Raw genomic sequence first — 20,834 nt, 5'->3', positions numbered from 1 at the left:
TTTCTGGTTGTATTTTGCAGTCTCTTTATACCTTGGACTGGGGCTTCTAAGCTTGATCTCAGTTTATCTCTTATGAATGTTATGGTTTTGGGCTTTACTCCCAGGTCTCTGGTCCATCTTGAGTTGATTTTTGTATATGATGTGGGATGTGGATCCTGTTTCTGTAGGTGGAAGTCCAGTTTTGCCATCACCATCTGTTGAAGAGATTATTATTTCCCCATTTGATAGCTTTGATTTCTTTGTCAAATATCTGTTGACCATAGATAGCACAGTCTATTTCTGAGTTCTCAATTCTGGGAGGCAAGGATTTTGAGACTCTCTCTTATATACTTTGGGCATGTGGCCAGCAGCAACCAGTCCCTGGAGAAGGCTATCATGATTGGAAATATGGAGGGACAGTGCAGGAGAGGAAGACCTCAAATGAGACAGATTCACACAGTAACTAGGGCATTGGCAATAGATGTTTCAGAGTCTGTGAGACTGGCTCAGAGCAGGGCAGAGTTCAAAGATACTCTATATAGGGTTGCTATGAGTTGCAAGTGACTGACGGCACATAACAACAACAAAATTAAATAATTTTTTTAAAATATTGAAACCTGAAACTTAAAAAATAAAAATGCATCAAAATTTAGGTCACACTGAATTGGGCTGGTGATACTGTTCTTGTTAGTTGTTGTAGAATTGCTTCTAACTCATAACCCCATGTGTGCAGAGAACAATTGCTCTGCAAGATTTTCATGGAAGCAGACCACCAGGCCTGTCTTCTGAGGAACTCTGGGTGGGCTCCTATAGACAGCTTTCAGTTAACAGCCACATGTTTAACCATTTGTACTCCACAGCGATCACAGATATATGAGAAATTAAGCATAAAGGGAGAAGTGTAAATTCCTTCAAGAGGAGGAGAGGGAAAAGAGAGGCATGAAGAAATAACTGCTGAATATGTTATACAGTAATGGAGACATCAAAGTATAAGTACCAAAAACTCAGAGAATTCTAAATGAAAGGATAAATACCAATAAACATTCATCTATCATCTGTCCTGAGACCTTGGTGAGGCCAGGCTACTACCACCAATCATTCTGATGACAGGTACAATGGATGAAGCCTAAAAGAAGGGAGGAGGTGTGGAAGAGACTATCAAACTCCAACAAGGAAAAAAGACTAGACCTAATGAAATGGGACTGAAAGATTTCCTGAGAAAGTAACACTGAGATACTCTTCAGATGCTGAACTGGAACGACCCTTCGAGCTAAATAACATATGGGTAAAGGAAGCAGTTAGGTCATACATTTCATTTCCTTTTCCTATTCCTGATGCTCCTTCTTCCTCTATTGTTCTAGGTTATTGAGGGGGGGGGGAAATCACAACTAAAAATAGAACTACCATGTGACATAATTTCACTCCTTATATGCACCCCAAGAAATTGAAAGTAGAGATTCAAACAGATATCTGACATCACTGTTTACTGTTGCACTATTCACAAGAGCCAAATGGTGGACACAACACAAATGATTACCAATGGGCCCATGAATAACCAAAATCTAGTATACACAAACAACAGAATACTACTCAAGAGAGTTTTGGAAGTGAAGTTTTGACATATGCTATAAAGTGTGTGTAGCTTAAAGGAATTACGCTGCATTACCAAGGCCAGTTATGAGGTAATTGCTAAGAGGTACTAAGGAGGGTTTTTTTTATATATAAAATTTTTATTTTATACTTACAAAGTTCATATACAATGTTTTTCACACCGGATCTTTCCTAAGTTTTGGTTTATGGTGATAGAAAACTCATAACACATAAAGTTTGCCCTTTGTTGCACAACAGTACTCGTGCACATTATGTCATGATGTGGTTGCCTTCACGTTGCTTTGATGGAAGCTATGCCACTGGTATTCCAAATAAAAATAGGTTCACCCACGGTGGATATATTTTAACAGAGCTTTTTGATTAAAACTGACAGGGGAAAGGACTAAATCTAGGGGGGAAAAATAGCCAGTAAAAACCTTGTGGACAGAAGCAGAAAACTGTTAAAATAGAGCTAGAGAGGTGTCTGTAACATTGGAAAACACTCAAAATACTGGAAGAAAGTTGCCTTCTCTGTTTTTTTAGAAAACTGTGTCATAACACAAAGAAAGGAGCTTTAACATTGCTTTCAGGTGCCACTGATGCAACTACGACTCATAGCAACACCAAAAACAACAGATCTGAAACGTTGCCTATCCTGTGCCATCCTCACCATCTCTGAAAAATTCAAGGCCATGTTGACAGTCACTGTGACAATCCATCTTGTTGATGGTCTTCCTCTCCTCTGATCCTCCACCTTTCCAAGCATGATGTTTTTTCCACAGACTGCCCTTTCCTGACAACATGCCCAAAGGCACGTGAGGCAAGCTTTCACCATCCCTTCCTATAAGAACATTCTGAATATACTTCATCCAAGACAGACATGTTTGGTGTTTTTTTTTAAAGTCCATGAAAGTTTCAGTACTCTCTTTAATACTAAAAATTAAGTTCATCTGTGATCTTTATTCATTGTTCAACTTTTACACACATGCTGTTGTTCAGAGCCATTGAGTCAAGTATTCATCACAGCAACGGCATGAAAGAAAACACTATCCTGTGCCCTCCTTATCATCTCTGACAGACTTGAGAACATTGGCACACTCATTGTGTCTATCAAGCTTCCTGACAGTCATCTTCTTCCACTGACACTCCATCTTCCCAAGTAACAGTCCCTCATAACAATATGAAAAAGTACATGAGATGAACCGTCACCGTCCTTGCCTCTAAGGAGCAATCTGATTGCATTTACTTCAAAATAAATATGTTTGGCCATAAAATACTCAGTACTTTCTCAAACACCACAAGCCAAAGTGTCAATTATTCTTTGATCATTCTTATTCTTTGAAGCTCTCAGATGCAATGCAGGTGACTGAAAAGACCATGGCTTGAATCAAGTGTACTCAGGTCCTTAAACTGATACATTGCTTTTCAGGACTCTGCTGAGTAGCATCAAGTTTGAACTGTCCCATAATTGACATCACTGCTCCTCAATAATTTGGAGAAGTCTGTGGCTACAAACTTTCCCAGTGCATACATCTCTTGATCTCCTGACTGTTAGTACCAAGTATACTGATTGTGGATCCAAGTAAAATAAAATCATTGACTGCCTCAATCTCTTCTCCATCTATCATGATGTGATGTTGTTCAACAATCTAGTGGTGAGGATTTTAATTTTCTTCACACTGCAATGCATTTCATATTGATGGCTACTTGTCTACAACAGGTGCTTCAGGTCCTCCTCACCTTCAGCAAGTAAAGCTGTGTCATCAGCATAACAAAGGTGATTTAAGAGCCTGGTTTTAATTGTTTTTGGTCAAACATTCTTCTAAGTGGTATAAAGCTAATCTTTGAATTTGCTGTAAAGAGGTAATTCATGGTTGCTGTGATGCTAAACACTTACAATGATGTGTCAAATGTGATAATGGTTACCCATGGTGGACAGAAGCAAGAATGGCATCCACATCCAAAATAGCTCCCCTCCAGAAACTCTATGAACTTAGAGAAACAATGAAAGCTCTACAAGTGTTCGGGTCTTTCGTTCATAGGGTCCCTATGAGTCGTCTATGACTTAAGGACACTTAACAGCAACAACAACAAGAATAATGAGAGATCTTTGTTGGCCTAGTGGATAGAAGTTATGCTACCAAGCCAAATGTGGGTGATTTTAATCTGTGGCCCTCAGGCTTGGTTTTAATTGGTTTTGGTCAAACATTTTTCTAAGTACTATAACACTGATCTGTCCATTTGCTATACAGAGGTAACTCATGTTTACTGTGATGCTGAACACTGTGACATTGATGTGTCAAATGTGATAATGGTTACCCATGATGGACAGTGTTTAGTGGAGTCTCCCAATTAAAACAAGCTTGGAAGCAGGACTCTGCTTCTACCCTTTCCCCCCCTTGAATCCTTATACTCATTCTACAATAATGGTTTCATATAATATTTGTCCTTGTGGGACTGAGTTCACTCAGCATAATGCTCTCCAGTCCCTTCCAAGTTAGGTAATAATTTACAAAATCATGGCTCCTGAGTGCTACATAGTATTTCATTGTGTAAGTGTACCATAATTTCTCAATCCATTTGTTTGTGGTTGGATATTTGGGATGTTTCCATGTTTCTGTGATGGTGAATAATATGGCTATAAACACTATGTACAAATCTCCATTTATGCCTCAGTTCTCAGGGTATATTCCGAGTGGTGGAAAAGCTGGGTCATATGGAATTTCTATGTACAGCTTTTTAAGGATGCACCAAACTGCCTTCCAGAACAGTTGTACCATTTTATAATCCCATCAGCAATGTTATGAAGTGCTGGTTTATTCGATAAATTTTAGATATGAATCCCTTGCCAGATATGTCATTACCAAATATTTTTTTTTCTCCCAGTGTGTGACTTTCTTTGTTATCCTGTTGGAGAAGTTTTTTGATGTGCAAAGGGATTTGATTCTTTGAAGATCCCATTCATCTATTTTATTCTCTCCTGGTTATAGGTTTTTCAAGATGCTTCTTGTTGTGGATTGGGGCTTCTAGAGTTCTTCAAAGCTTTTTTTTTCCTGATGAAGTTTATAGTCCTTGGTTTTACTCCTAAGTCTTTGATCCACTTTGAGTTGGGTTTTGTGTATGGTACATGGTATGGGTCTTGCCTAGAGATAATTTTCCAATTTTTCTAACACTGTTTGTTAGAGAGGCTTTCATTTCCCTCCTTAACTGATTTCATCTCATTGTCAAAAATCGGCTGATAAGCTGATTTCTGGGTTCTCAATTCTATTCCATTCATCTATGTGTCTGTCACTGTACCAGTACCTCACAATTTTCTGACATTCTTTATTGTGATCTGCATGGAAGTTTACAATGTCTATTGTTTTTCAAACATAAATTCACATTTCGTTCCATAACAATAATTATAATACCCATAGTGTCTCACTGTGCACTCAATCCCTACTATCTTTCCCTTCACCCGTATTAACAAGTACTTACTATCTATTTCTGGTGCTTCCTTCCCTTTTCCTGACTTTTTAATGATATTTTACCTTCTTAATGTATGATATAATTTTTACTTTTTTTATTGGTTTGCATATTATAATTCATATACATGTGTATTAAACAATCTTTCATTTACATTATTTCATAAAATCATTCATACTTATACATTGTATTTTATATAATTACTAATCTATTATTTATATATACTGTCTATTATTACCCTATCTTTTCAAGTCCCCAAAGACTCTTTCCAATTTCTTTACCCTCTGCCTCCAATCACTAAATTCTGCTCTATTAGTGATTTCCCTTTTTTCTCATGTCCTTCCCCCATCCCTCTTCTCCCTTTGGACATTTATACATATCTTAACAGTTATCCTCCTATTTTAAAAATAACAGTCTTATTTGCAGGATTTGTCCTTTTGAGACCAAGATAGGTTCCTTAGCATAATGCTGTCTAGATTCTCCCATGTTATTTTACAAAATCATTTTCTTTAATGCTACATAATAATTCTGTTGTGTGAATGCCTTACAGTTTCTCAACCTATTTATTTGTTAATGGACATTTGGGCTGTTCCATTTACTTTCTACTGTGAAGAATGGTACTATGAACATGGATGAACATATCTGATTGTGTTTCTGTTCTATTTTCCTTGGAGATTCCTAACAGTAGCATAGCTGTGTCATACAGGCTTTGTATGTTCAGCTTATTTAAATTAATATTTTTTATCATTATTAATATGTTGTATTTCATGCATGCACATTGTTTTATATAGTCCTTCATTTACATTATATTTCATTCCATACAGTGAATTTTTTCCCATTTTTTTCTTTTTGAGGAAATGCCAAACTGCTTTCCAGAGTGGCTGTACCATTCTGTTCGCCATTCTACTATCCCACTAGCAATGAATGAGATTCCCAATCTCTCCACATCCTCGCCAACATAATTACTTGCTGTACTGTCAAATTTTGCTACTGCATCATTGTTGCTCTGATTTGCATCTCTGACTGCCAGTGATTTTGAGCATTTCTTCATGTGTCTGTTGGTCATTGTCCTCCTTTGTGAAAAGATATTCCATGTCTTTTGCTCCTTTTGCTATTGATTATCAGTGTTTTCCTGGTGGAGGTCTCGTAGTATTCTGTAAACCTTATCTTAGATGCCATTGCTAAATGGTTGTGTTTTTTTTTTTTTCTCAGTCTGTAGATTTTATTTTCACCTTATTGGAAAAAGTTTGATGTGCACAGGGATTTAATTTTTAGATGGTCCCATTTATCAACTGTATCCTCTCCTGGCTACATATTCTGGCTACATTTGCTAGCATATTTATGCCACAGGCTAGAGCTTCTAACTTTGACCTCATTTTGTCTCATATGATCCTATGGTCTTCATCTAGGTCTCTGATCTAACTTGATTTGATATTTGTGCATGGTTTGAGATGTAGATCCTGTTTCTGTTTTCTGCAGGTGGATATCCAGTTTTGCCAGTACCATTTGTTGACGAGGTTATCATTTCCTAATATGATAGGTTTTGACTTTTTGTCAAATATCTATGTACTAAAGGTTTTTGCTGTTGTTGTTGGTTGCCATCAAGTTAAGTACAACTCATAGCAACCCTATGAACAAAAGAACTAATGTCTTTCCTTCATTGTCGTCATTTCTCCAAGTTCATAGAGTTTTCATAGGCCACTCCTGCTTCCAAACCTGTTTTACATATGGGAGCTCCACCAATCACTGTCCACATTGTACATGAGTTAATTTCTGGGTTCTCAATTCTTTCCCATTGTTCTATGCATTTGTTACTGTGCCTGTGGTGTTAGAACTTTGAAAAATGGCTTTTCTATCCATTCTGTTAGCTCACACTGGGTACATGGTTTTCAGTTATCTCAACAGAGGACACCTGATCTTGCAAATCATCAAGAGTTGTGGGACCAACATAAGAGAGAGCACTTTCCATACTATGGCAAGACACTGAAGGGAATGTGAAGAGACTGTGGCAAGGTGTAGCCTGACAGAACCCTGGAGATGGAGCCAATGTTAAAGGTTTTGCTTCTGGATGACTGAATGAAAAGACGGAGCTTGCTGGACCATTGAGAAAACCAGAGGATTTTTATGTGCTGCTGAACCTAACCTAGACTATCACTTGTTGACTGAGAAGCTGGCTGAATTAACTGAGAAATTGTCTTGCAGTTAGTCTGGCTTGGGGCTGTTTTTCACTAAACTTAGACTTTCACTATGTGATACCTTTTGTCAACCCCATACCCCAAACTTATTTCCTTAATAAATCCCAAAACTCTCAGTAAAGTCTGTGAATCAATTTGCAACAAACATTGGACACAATAATTAGTACAAATAGGAGCAGGAGCATGGGTGGTGGCACACCTGACCATGTAGCTATTTGTCAGGCACTACAGAAATTATAAATGGAGACAGTTTCCCTGGATAACATGGGTAGAAGTTGTACTCAACCACTTCCATGTTGTATCTGCTCCTAATATAGTGCCAAGACCATGCTGGTTTGGTTAGTATGACGTGTAATAGGTTTGGACATCAGGGAGTGAGTGCTATTTCTTCCATCTGATCTTTAGTTTTAAGAAGAGCTTTGCTTATTTAGGATCTCTTTCTTTTCCAAATAAACTCGCCAACTGCCTTTTCTAACTCATTAAAAATGAGCTTTGTTTCTGTATTGTGATTGCATTAAACACGTAGATTTCTTTGGTATGACTGTCATTTTCATTATCTATGAAGAATGAAAATTCTTTTCATTTAACTTTATTGTCCTATAGTTGTGTTTTGTGGTTTTCTTTATAAAGGTCACTTTGAGGTCATCCTACAACTAGTGTGGTCTTGGGTAAATAACATTCAATTTTTAAAATCTATTATTGATATGATCTCTAAATTTAGGTGGGGTATACTCAAGGCTATATTTTACCTCTCACAGATTTGTTTGTGTTTTTTTAACTTCAAATTGATCATGTATGTGAGAAATTAAAAGTCTGTTCTGCGGCCAGTTTCCTTGACTTTCTTTAACGAATGACGGTGAGCATTTATACCACCTCTTTTCATAGATGCAATCAAGTTGATTCTTATGTATTCCCTCTGGTAGTGTCAAGTCAAATTATTTTCCAGTGGTCCTCCTGTCCACAGCCATGCTTTTGTTTTGTTTTGTATTTTTAATTAGAAGCACTTTATAAATGAACATCTAAAATATATACTCTAAAATACAAGAGCTACTGGTATGCAGAAAAAGGCAAAGAGTATGAGTCAATTAAAAGAAATAAGCAATTATTTCATTAAAATTATTAAAAATATTCTTCTTTGTACTTCAGGCTAATTTCTCTTTTCTTTCCATTTCAGGTTTCATAAATCACTCTTATACATATTCATTCAAAGTACAGCTAAATATGAAGCTTTTATAAAAGCTTATCTCTACAACACCTGTGCTATCCTATATAAATTTCTACTTTCGTCAGTTCTTAACACCTACCTCTCTGGATTTTCAAGAGTTTCTATTTCACAGGGGTAGTAGTTATTTTAAATACACTGGTAGCCACATATAATAAAGTACTTGATATAAAACTTGTTTGGTTTTTTATATTTAATGTATATGTATTAGTCAGTTTTAAAAAATGGCAGCATAAAAAGAGGGAGGGGCATGGAAATGACTGCATCTGATCCCTCCACTAATTTCATATGAAGGAACACTCCCTATCTACATTATTAACAGCAAAAAACAGATTCCTATGAGGTCTTTTCTGTCCTTCAACCTCCCATTCTACTGGTACCAGTTCTAACATCAATTTTCCCTCTCTAAGCTGTCAATGCTTTACTCCTGTGTCCATCATCCCTTGAAGTAGCCACACAGACGTCACAGAACCATATGGCTATGGAGTTTAGTAGGGAAATTAACAGGTTACCATGCAGGCTTTGATTCAGGCTGGCAGCTGAATACAATCTCTCAGTCCAGACAGCTGCTCAAGTGTGGTTGCAGTCCCTTTGACCTTGGCTTAGGTTAGTGTTACAAAATTCACTTCATCCTCTCAGTTATCTTCCCTCAGTGCTCACCAAGCTGAGTGGAAGGCCTCTGGCTTTAGTTCCACTGGGGCAGAAGTCCCAAGTCAGCTCAGTCCCATGTTGGTTTCTGATTCTCTGTTGAGGCTGCTGTTGTTCTTAGGTAGAGCCCAGTCTGGCTGGCATAAGAATCTCTGGCACTGAAGGATTGACAATGTTTCCTCTTCTTTGTTCACACGGAAATAATCAATTTATGCACCCAGATCTGCTCAGTTTAAAGCTAGTGGGATGGTGAAATTGTTGTTATGTGCCATCAAATCACCTGCAACTTATAGTGACTCTATGTATGTTAGCTCTGAAACCTGCTCTATCTTGGGCCAATCTTAACATCTCCAAAAGACCTAATCCAAATGCGCCAGTCACTGAGTTAATCCATCTCATCTGGGGTCTTCCTCTCCTGTGCTGCCCCTACATCCTTCCAAGCATGATGGCCTTCTCCAAGGACTGGTTCCTTCTTGTCATGTGCCCAAAGTATATGAGACGGAGCTTCAAAATCCTAGCCTCCAAGGAGAAACTTGCTACTGTAGCCATACTTTTTATATTAGCCAGCAAGAATTATACTTAATTTGTAGGACTAAGGAAATAAAAGTCAATCCTAAGAATGTTGTTTTGGTCAAGGAGCCTTTAAGACAAGTGTTGCCAGCATGGGGGTGACCATGTCTTAAGGACATCGGGGAGATCAATCTCCATTAAGAACATCCACAGTACTAAACTGATTTCCCTGAGGTCAAACACACCTCTCATACTCCTCAAAGCCAGTGCTACCAATTCTAACAACTATCCCTCCTAAGCTCTGTTTTACTACATAGCCTGTTAATTCATTCCAATGCATACAGAACTCACAGAACCATATTTACAATTTGAGGATTTAAATGGAAGCAGGTGTGGCATCTACTTCCTAAACAACTTGCCTCCGGAACCTCTATGAACTTTGATAAATGTTGATAGTTGTAGAGGGGCTTCAGGCCTTTTGTTCATAGGGTCGCTATGAATCGTGCTCGACTCGAAGGCGATCAACAAGAAGAACAACATTAAGGAAGTTAACAGATCACAATTCAGATTTGAACAGGTCTGAATTCTTCAGTTAGGCGATCTCCTCAGGTGAACTCACAGATCCTTTGACTTTCAGCCACTTGGCTGAAAAAAAGCTTGTCTAAAAAGCTCTCTTAAACCTACCAGTTATTTTATATCTACACCAGTCCTCTCTCGGGTGAAGGTCCCTGCTTTTGGCTTTGTGGGGTAGCAGGTCTGGTCAGCTCTGTAATTTGACCATCTCTAGTTCTCTACTGCTGATCTTGTCTAGATCCCTATCTGACTGGTACATGGAACTCTGTGGTCACAGCGGACTTTGATGGAATTCTCTGTGTCTTTCTTGCTGGTAACAAGATTGTCCTCTTCTTCCTCCAAACTTTCTCAAATTAAGCCTGACAGGATGGTAAACCTGGCCAATCCCATCTTCAGTGGACTACACACCTTGTTTGCTTGTTCCCATCCAATCCATTGTGCAGCAAAAGATAAAGCAATGATCAGGAAAGCCTTTTTGGAGGTCAAACACTGCTGCATGTATCTTCCTGGTGAACCTTTGGCAATGGCTAAAAGGAGGGTCAGATAAAAACAACTACACATCACAAGATACCTTATTAATAAGCATCTGCTATAGAGGCTTGTTGATGTTGGCTCATTGCTTCTCCATCATATAGAGAAGGTCAGCCAGGCTTCTCTTCCAGGTATTCCAGCTTTTTTACAGAGCAAAACCATGTCCCATTCAACAACTTACTCACAGTTTGTTTTGTGGCATGAGCTGCAATCCCCTCAATGAATTGTGTCGACAAGAATCTTGTGATGTCAGGAATCTCCTCTTCTTGCTTCATCTTTGGATTTCTGGTTTCCATTTTCCTTTTTTTCCAGACATCCTCATGCTTTCTGACTTCTTTTTTTTTTTTTTTTTTTTGGTGCAAATGCTACCTTTGGTTTCACATGGTTGACTGGAGTATATTCTTCATAGCTGCTGTCTGCTCACTGTACAATCTACTGTTGACAATGAGATAAGCCTATCTACTGTGTGCCTGAAAGGGACCTCAGAAAATTAGTTCATTTCTAGATTTGAAAGTTGTCTAAGAGTCATAGTGTCAGATTCCACCAGTCTCTATCAGATTAGAGAGCCAGTTTTTTCCTTCTTCTTTGATTTAGAATTATTTTGCTCTTTTCTTTGACTTTGTCCAAAACAGGCCACTCCAACCTGGGCAGAGAAAGTAACTAGGGATAGATCTGTTAATGCTACCTATTTGCTATATATAACCCACAACTTTGGTTTAAAAACTTTCTTTGCTTTCAGAATTAATTCCACATCTTTTACATTCAACCCTTCACTTAATCAACCCTTTGTAATCAATCCCAGCGTCAATCAAATAATGTATGTTTTAGGAAGATACTTCTAGATGTATATGTACATTTATTTCAATGTCTCATATCTTTAATAGCTCCATTTGACACTGAAAAATTCAAAGGAAAAAATATAACGTACAAAAACTTTCAAGGAAAGAAGAGATGTGAATTGACATTTGCAATTAAGTTTCTTGTCTTGTTAATACTGTTTTCTAATGCCATATAATAACAATAAAAGTGAGGTTTCCATTGCCTTTTCTGATTTGTGATTTTATATCCATAAGCTTAAAGACCTCTTGGAAGCAGGAGTGGCATCCACTTCCTAAACAACATGACTCCAGAAACTCTATGAACTTTGATAAATGTCAATAGTTATAGAGAGGCTTCAGGCCTTTTGTTCATAGGGTCGCTATGAGTCGTGCTCGACTCAAAGGCAATCAACAACAACAACAAAGACCTCTGTACAGCAAAAAAGCTAAAGTACTGCATTAAAGTGGAAAATGTGATTTCTATAACTATATTTCAGGTTGACTGGAACAGAACAAAAATCCTAGGCTTAAATAAATTAAAAGATACCAGCTGTCTTAGAAGGCAGCTTTAGGACTTTTAATTCCCATTATTTCTTTCCCATGTTTCAAGAACTACAGGAAGCCATTTAATTCTTTCCTTCACAGGCACAGAGTAAAATACCTTTATGTCAGGAAATTGACCCAGATAGGTATCCAATGTCAGCAAGGACCCATCCACTAGTTTCTGATGGAAGTCTTCCCACAGCACATCACATTTCTGAAAAAAAAAAGAGAAAAAAGAGATAACTCCTGAATTACTTTCATTAAATTCCTTTCACCAAACTCCTAACACTTAAAAATCCTCTGAACTATAAAATTAACTAATGCTTCCCCAGATAGTATATACTTTGAGCATTTGACCAGGAGGGGTCACTCCTTGGAAAAGGATATCATACTTGAAAGGGTGGAGGGATAGTGTAGGAGAGTAAGACCACAGATGAGATGGACTGACAAAGAAACAGGGGTAATGAGTGTAAGTGTGTCAGATACAGTGAGACTGGCCCAGGATAGAGTAGAATTTAGAGCTAATACATAGGGTTGCTAAGTTGTGGTTGACTCAACAGCACATAACAACAACAATATGCAATATGGGCTATACAGTAATCCAATTACATTTCAGAGTAACTTGATTACCAGTTATCATTGATGATATTTATAAATTAGAGCATTTGAGAGATCTGTTCTGAGTCTGAATTACTACCGAATAGGCAAGGGTGGCTATTTACATAAGGAATAGACTTCAGTAATGGCATCTGTCATATACAGAATGTATCATAGGGCTCTGAAAACACATTAACACTGCTGCTAAGTGCCATCATTGACTTTTTGTTTTGTTTTGTTTAGGTCTGTCAAGTTGGCTACAACTCATAGTGACCATATGCACAAACACAGAGTTTTATAAAGATGGTGTTTGGCATATACAGCTAAAATTATTATTGTTTGTTGCTACAAAGTGGGAGAGAAAATATAAAAAGTCACTTTTGGCCTGAAACTAAAAGGAGAGACCTAAGGCCACATGCACACGAACAGGATATAATTAAGAATGTACTTAATGGTTGTTGTTGTTTGTTGTTGACAGGTGCCGTCAAGTAGAGTACGATTCAGAGTGACCCTATGAACAAAAGATTGGAAACCAGTGTCCTGCGTCATCCTCACACTTCCTGACATACAAAAGCCCATTGTAGCAGTTACTGTATCAATCCATCTGGTTGAGGGTCTTCCTTCCCAACATACTGTCCCTCTCCAAGCAATAGCACCTTCTGGCAATATGTCCAAAGTATGTGAGGGGAAGTTTCATTATTCTTGCCTCCAAAGAGCACTCTGGCTGCACTCTCTCCAAGTGATATCTCTTGGCCATTCATGAGATGTTCAGTGCTCTTCTCCAACACCACAGCTCAAAGGCATCAATTCTTTTTCTGTCATCTTTATTCACTGTCCAGGTCTCAGATGCATAGCTAGTAATATGAAACACTATGGCCTGAATCAGACACACTTTAGTCCTAAAACTGACATCACTACTCCTCAATAATTTGGAAAGGTCCCTAACTGCAGTATTTCCCAGTGCAATATTTCCTGACTGCTCAGGAAATTGTGGATCCAATCAAGATGAAGCTGTTGACAGTTTCAATCTCCCCTCCATCCTTCATGATACAGCCTATTGTTCCAGTGGTAAGAATCTTTGTTTTCTTGATACTGAGACATAATCCATATTGAAAGCTGCATTCCTTGATCTTCTGCAACAAGAGCTTCCTTCAGAATGGTAACTGGAGCAGGAATGCAAAAGTAAGAAACAGTAAAAAGGAACAATAGTTGGAAAATATGGGCTTGGTGATAGAAATTAAGCTGAAAATAGAATGACTGAATTTTGTACTTGCAAAAATTTATTCATTAACAATAATTTCCCTAAAAATCACAAAAGATGACTTTACATGTGGATTTCACCTGATGAGCTACAAAGAGAGCAGACTAATTACATCTGTGGAAGAAATCGTTGGAGAAGCTCAATATAAGCAGTCAAAAGTAGGCCAGGCACAGACTGTGGGTCAGATCATAATTACTCATACACAAGTTCAAACTGGAGCAGAAGAAAATTAAAGTAAGTACACAGGAATCAAGATATAATCTTGAATCAATGCCATCGGAATTTCATGATCATCTTAAGAATAGGTTTGAGGCAATGATAGAAGACATGATGAGTTATGGGATGATATCATGGATATCATCCATGAAGAAAGCAACAGGTCATTACAAAAACAGAGAAGAGAGGGAAAAAAATTGAAATGTACTTAAGGGTTGTTGTTGTTGTTATGTGCCATCGAGTCGTTTGCCACTCATAGCTTCCCTATGTACAATAGCCCTAAACCCTGCTCTATCCTGTGCCAATCGCATGGCCTCTGACCCATCCATCCCGATTACCCCAGTCACTGAATCAATCCATCTCATAGAGGGTCTTCCCCTCCTGCACTGTCCCTCCACTTTACCAAGCATGATGTTCCTCTCCAAGGACCTGTCTCTCCTTACAACATGCCCAAAGTATGTCAGACAAAGCCCCTGAATCCTTGCCTCCAAGGAGTTGTTTGGTTTAACCCTCTCCAGGATGAATCTTTTTGTTTTCTTGGCAGTCCAGGTTACATTCAATACTCTTCTCCAGCACCACGGCTCAAAGGCATCAATTCTCCTTCTATCCTCCCTAGTCACTGTCCAACTCTCTGATGCATAACAAGTGATTGCAAAGACCACGGCCTGTATCAGGTGCGCCTTAGTCTCCAGAGAGACACCACTACTCTTGAGTACTTTAGAGAGGTCCCTAACAGCAGACTTACCCATCGCAATACGTTTTTTTATTTCCTGACTGCTGGTGCCAAGAGTGTTGACCGTGGAGCTGAACAAACTGAAGCTGTGAACAATCTCAATCTCTTCGCCATCCATCCTGATGCTACCGATTGGTCTAGTGGTGAGAATTTTTGTCTTCTTGACATTGAGCCTCAGTCCATACTGAAGGCTGCAGTCCTTGACCCTCCACAGCAAGTGCATGAGGTCCTCCTCAGTTTCAGCAAGCAGGGTTGTGTCATCTGCATAACGCAGATTGTTAATAGATCTGCCACCAATCCTGATGCTACAATTCTCCTCATAGAGCCCAGCCTCCCGGGTAATCTGCTCTGCATACAGGTTGAAAAGGTATGGAGACAGGACACATCCCTGGCATACACCCTTCCCAGTTTTGAACCATGCAGTGTTACCCTGCTCTGTTCTGACGACTGCCTCTTGGTCCAGGTATAGGTTTCGCATTAGCACGATTAAATGTTCTGGGATTCCCATTCTTCTTAGAGTCAGCCACAGTCTGTTATGATCCACACAGTCAAAAATGAAAGTGGAAATTTCTTCGAAAGTTGATGTGTTAAAGTTTTTGTTGATTTAAATTTATAAATAATGCTGTTTCTTTTATATTTCCTCTAGGCTGCTGCTTGGAGGCAAGGATTCTCAAGCTTCGTCAGACATACTTTGGACATGTTGCAAGGCGGGACATCATACTTGGGAGGGTGGAGCAACAGCAAAAGAGAGGAAGACCCTCAATGAGATGGATTGATTCAGTGACTGGGGTAATGGAAGTAGGTGTATCAGAGACAGTAAGATTGGCATAGGGTAGAGCAGGGTTTAGGGCTGTTGTATATAGGGTCACTATGAGTCGCAGCCAACAGGACGGCACATAACAACAATAACAAAGTAATAATATTAAAATATACTTCAATATGGATTGAAGCTCAACCAAGAAAACAACAATTCTCACCACTGGGCCAATTGGCAGCACCATGATAGATGGAGAAGAGATGGAGGTTGTTAGCAATTACAGCTTGCTTGGTGTTGAACACTCTTAACACCAGCAGTCAGGAAATCAAAATATAAATTGTACTGGGAAAATCTCCTGTCAGGGACCTCTCTAGAGTCCATGCTGAAAAGCAACAATGTCAATCTAGACACAAAGGTGCACATAATCCAGACCATATTCTTCACAATTACTTGTTATGCTTCAGTGAGGTGGACAATGACTAAGGATTACCAAAGAATAGATGCCTTCAATTTGTGCTGGAGAAAAATATTGAATATATCATGGACCACCAAGAAAACAAATTGGTCTGTCTTGCAGAGGATGAAATCAAGTTTCTCCTTGGAGGCTAGGATTTTGAAGCTCCATCTCACAAACTGTGAAAACATGGCCAGGAGAGACTGGTCCTTCAAGAAGGACATCATGCTCAGAAGGGTGGAGTTACAGTGAAGGAGAGGAAGACCCTAGATGAGATGGATTAATACAATTATCTGGGGCAATGGGGGTTGGTTTGTCAAAATTAGTGAGACTGGCTCAGGACAGGAAAGGGTTCAATGCTGTACATAGGGATGCTATGCCTCACAAGTGACTCACCAGCATATAACAACAACAACAACAACATATTATATAGGTTTTTTGTTGTTGTTTTTTTAATTTTAGCCTCTTGTTTAAAGTCAACAAGACCTCAGGGAGGGCCTCTGTATTTAAAAGTTAGTTGTTATTATGTTTTGGAGGAACATTCTTCTAAGTGGTACAGCACTCTTCTGTCAATATCCTATACTGCGGTAACCTGGCGTTTCTGTGATGCTGAACCTTGGGCCATTGGGGTGTCAAATGCCATAATGGTTACCCATGGACAGTGTTTGGTGCAGCTCCAAGTTTAAGGCAGGTTTGGAAGCAGGAGTAGCATTCACTTCCTAAACATGCCTCTGGAAAGCCTATGAACTTTGATAAATGATAATGGTTATAGAAAGATTTCAGGCCTTTTGTTCATAGGGTCTCTATGAGTCGTGCTTGACTTGATGGCAGTCAAAAGCAACACTGTAAAACTGAGTAGTGGATGTTGTAATGTTAATATATATTGCAAAAATTATTAAGGTTTTTGTTGATATAATGTTAAGATGCACAGTAAAAATTATTAAGGTTTTTGCAGATTTAACTCCACTGGATATACTAAGATATATCATAAAAATGAATAGTAGATGTTATAATGATAGGAAATATTGTAGGTTACAGAAAGAATGTAAACTAACCTTTGGGTAGTATTTAATTGTATATACAAAAAAGGAAAATTTGCCCTGAATGACTGCTTGCTGAAGGTAGTAGAATTTGGTAGTGAGACTGGGATTTATCCTGGGAAAAATTTACTCCCATCTACTACTCTGAGGTATGTTACATTTGAAAGACGATGAGTAGAAAAAGAGCGGGCCAATGCACTGAGGCAAAATAAAACAGGTGCCCATCAGAGGCCCTCTCCAAGACTTGAAGTTAAATGAAAATAGTAAGTATGCATAACTTGTGGTGACCACTTATTTAAGCCCATTTGATGAGTGGAAGTGACAGACATATGCTGTAAAGAAGAAACATTCTGAGTTTGGATGTGTTCATTCAGCATTGTCTACCTAGCATGATGAATGGGTAAGTAAAGAAGGAATGCTGGCCTATGGAGCAGGGAGTCCTGAGGATCACAGATGTGTTGACTTAGCTCATGCAGGGATAAGGCTGATTCAAAGGACTAGTCAGTGTGAAACGTAGGAAGCAGCGTGGACTCCTGAGTTTGCAGTTGATGACTATTTGGCCTAGCCATGGATGGCAGGGATGACCAGAACCAACAAAATAAAGAGAGGATATTTCATTCTGTGTGTCAGTGTTGACTGCTGTAATCTGATGGTTTGCTCTGGGCTGGACTTTTATAGACATGGATGCTCCAAGTTTCAATTATAATAGAAGATTGTTCAGAGAAAGACATATGCCTGTCTACAAAGAGTACTGGTTTGACAGGAATGTGCAAATCAGCAACTGGTTAGCTAAAAAGCAGAGTTTGAAGCATAGGCATGAAATAGCCAGCTTACATAATTTCATTAATATAAGTGATGGTAAGGAGAAGGTCTTGCCTTTGAAAACCTGCTGGAGGGTCAACTATGTGTCAGTTTCAACTTAACAGAATAAATCAACACTTAGAAGTTTCAAGCTCCGGTAGTTGAATTGTGCTGCTAACTTAAAAGCAGGCAACTCTACCATCTGAATTCTACAGCAGCACTAGGGAAAAGATGGGCCATCTCTTCCTGCTTTAATTTTCAGTCTTGGAATCCTAATGAAGGGTCATTATGTGTCAGACAAGCGAGTCAGCAGTGAGTTTGAGCTGTTGTGGGTTTTTTTAAAGTCAGAAGTTTACAAAATGAGTTAAACATTTAACACGTTGCTGAACACTTTAAAATTGATGACTGTGCTTAGAAACATTTTCCCGTCATTTGCGGCAACGTGTTAACAACATGATATTGAGTGTTTTTACATGTAAGAAATTAAAGAAGATACAATTTCTTAATAATTTCATTTGACATGACCTGTGGAGGCTAGCTTCACCAACTTCAATACCTGTAACATTTCTGAAGATGTAGTAAGGGGAACCCAGCTCCCACATAAATAAATCTGTTTTTCTCTCCAATCATGGTGTGATTATGAAGGTAAGAGAGTTATAAAATTCACAGCACACCCTGACACTACACAGTTACCATCTTTCTAATGCTGCATCACATGTCAGATCTTGAGTTCTGGCTCCTGCAGTTATTTTGACACCTTGTATCTAATGAGCTTCAATGAACTCAGGTAAAGTAGTAGACATAACAACAGGACCCTTTTGTCTACAAAGAATTTGGACCCTGGTTGGTGCTGCTTCTCACACTGAGCATTAACTTGTTGTTGTTATGTATCGTGGATTTGGAACCGACTCAGAGTTGACTCTCCAGCGTGTTTTAGAGATAGTAAATTGCACAGGAGGAGAATGTCCATCTTTCTCCCAAGGAGCAGCTGATGGATTCAAGCTACCTCCTGGCAGCACAATTCCCTACCCATTAGGTCACCAGAGCTCTGAGAACACTAAGTAGGCTGCGCAATATGAAGGCTTTACTAGTAAGGACAATTTCTTTTTTCCTCATTTTGTCAATGAAGAAATTCAGCCCAAGAAGAAAGAAAAAAAAATAACCTTCTCCACTGACACATGGAACTCCTCTTGATCTGCATACCACTGTGCTTCTATAAATCATCAATATACATTTTCTACTCCTTTTAGTTAGAAGTTGGAGTTCTGATGTGCCATGGGGAGGCAGGATGCTAATCCAAAGGCAACAATTCTCTGGTGGCTCGAATCTACCAGCTGCTCTACCAAGTTTAGATGGTTATTCTCTTTCTGTACAATTTACAGCTGCAAAAACCCCATGAAGGGTCAGCTATGAGTCTATTCTGATTTGATAGCAAGAGTTGAGTTTTAATACCAACCAGATGGTGTAAGGTCAAAGTTTTACTAAAATTAAGATTCTTTGTCATCAGGCTGAGTTTGCATCTGACCTTCTGGCCATAAATACTAGTCTTAACATGAAATTGATCAATGTTTCTGTAGCTCCTATTCCCGTGGCCTAGAGAACAGGAAGCTGCACTGCCAACCCAGAAGCAGGTGGTTCAAATCTACCAGCTGTTCCTCAGGAGGATGGACAATACCTCCCATGTAAAGTACAGCCTATGAAAACCTAGTGGAGGGTCAGCTTTGAATTGATTCTCACTCAACAGCAATAAGTTTTTGAGTTCCTATATTCAGGAAGAGAGACTGTCTGGCTTGCACAAAAAGTTGAAGCTCAACTACTACATGAAAGGATGGAGGTTCAAGTGTGCTCAGACCTATATCAAAGAAAGGCCAGGCAATCTACTTCTGAAATACCAGCCACTGAAAACACTATGGCATCCACATCAACACACATGGGCAGTCAGAACTCAGTCAATTCCCCTGAGGGAATCAGGGCAAAGGAGCCAAGTGAGTACACAGAATATGCCAGGAGGACATTTTCCTGCTAAGCTGCTATGACAGCAGGGGACAGAAGAATATTTTTCCGATTTTTGAAAAAAAAAAAAAAAAAAAACCCCAACAGAAAAACCCAAACCCATCCTTTAATCGCTATCTAAAGAAGCATTTTTATAATCGTCATTGTTTCTCATTGTGCATATGGATGAACCAGATAGTAAAAGTGCATGATGTTTCTAGGCATATGGTGGGCCCTCAGATGAAAGGCAGGCTGGGTTGAGAGAGGGCTGGGAGATCTGCTAGGTCAACAACTCAACGAGAGTCCCTGAGAGGCTCCCCAGGCTCGGGCACTAGTCCTTACCTCCCCAACCATTTTCACATCTTCTCGCCCATACCAGTCAGGTTCGTAGACTTCATGGAGTGACTCGGTGAGCTTCATTGAAGCCTCTTGCATGCCTGGTGTTGGACAAAAACAACTCTTGTTAGAAAGAAATGGGTACTGAGGCTCTTGCTCCTCCCCCTACTTTTCTCAGTAAGAGAAAAAAATCACAAGAATAGGCTAACTTTTAAGGAAATAATGTGAAGGCACAATCACCACTTGCCTTTATAATGGTATTTTCCCCCAAGGGTCTCCAAGACTTCTGTGATCATACTATACATTTTTTTTATTATTTATACAATATTGACAGAAACTGTGTCTTGAAAAATTTAATAACATGATCTATTCTGAAAATAGCAAAAATGTCATTGTTATTGTTGTGTATCATCAAGTCAGAATTGAGCCACAGCTGACCCTGTGGTAGGTTTTTAAAGGCAGTTAATTAAAACAACTATGAGATATTATCTCACCCCAGTCAAAATAGCAAAATTTAACAGAACAGCAAGCAACAAATGCTGGCGAGGTTGTGGAGAAACTGGAACCCTGATT

The 20,834-nt window shown here is 38.9% G+C and overlaps 1 protein-coding gene across 2 annotated transcripts in view; it reads right to left on the bottom strand.

Moving 5' to 3' along the window:
* AMPH (amphiphysin) overlaps positions 1 to 20,834 on the bottom strand; it is a 340,422-nt gene that overhangs the window by 111,902 nt on the left and 207,686 nt on the right. For both annotated transcript variants that reach the window (XM_006887583.1, XM_006887584.1), the window contains exons 4-5: positions 20,268 to 20,362; positions 12,193 to 12,288 (exon numbers count right to left, since the gene is read on the bottom strand). In XM_006887583.1, the coding sequence (XP_006887645.1) occupies positions 12,193 to 12,288; positions 20,268 to 20,362 (191 nt within the window). The remainder of the gene's footprint in view (positions 1 to 12,192; positions 12,289 to 20,267; positions 20,363 to 20,834) is intronic.

The sequence above is a fragment of the Elephantulus edwardii genome, unplaced genomic scaffold (genome assembly GCF_000299155.1).
Source record: "Elephantulus edwardii isolate Elephantulus edwardi_28Jun2011 unplaced genomic scaffold, EleEdw1.0 scaffold00059, whole genome shotgun sequence".
Classification (NCBI taxonomy): Eukaryota; Metazoa; Chordata; class Mammalia; order Macroscelidea; family Macroscelididae; genus Elephantulus; species Elephantulus edwardii.
The sequence above is the reverse complement of the archived record's forward strand: the minus strand, read 5'-3'. Positions and strand labels throughout refer to the sequence as shown.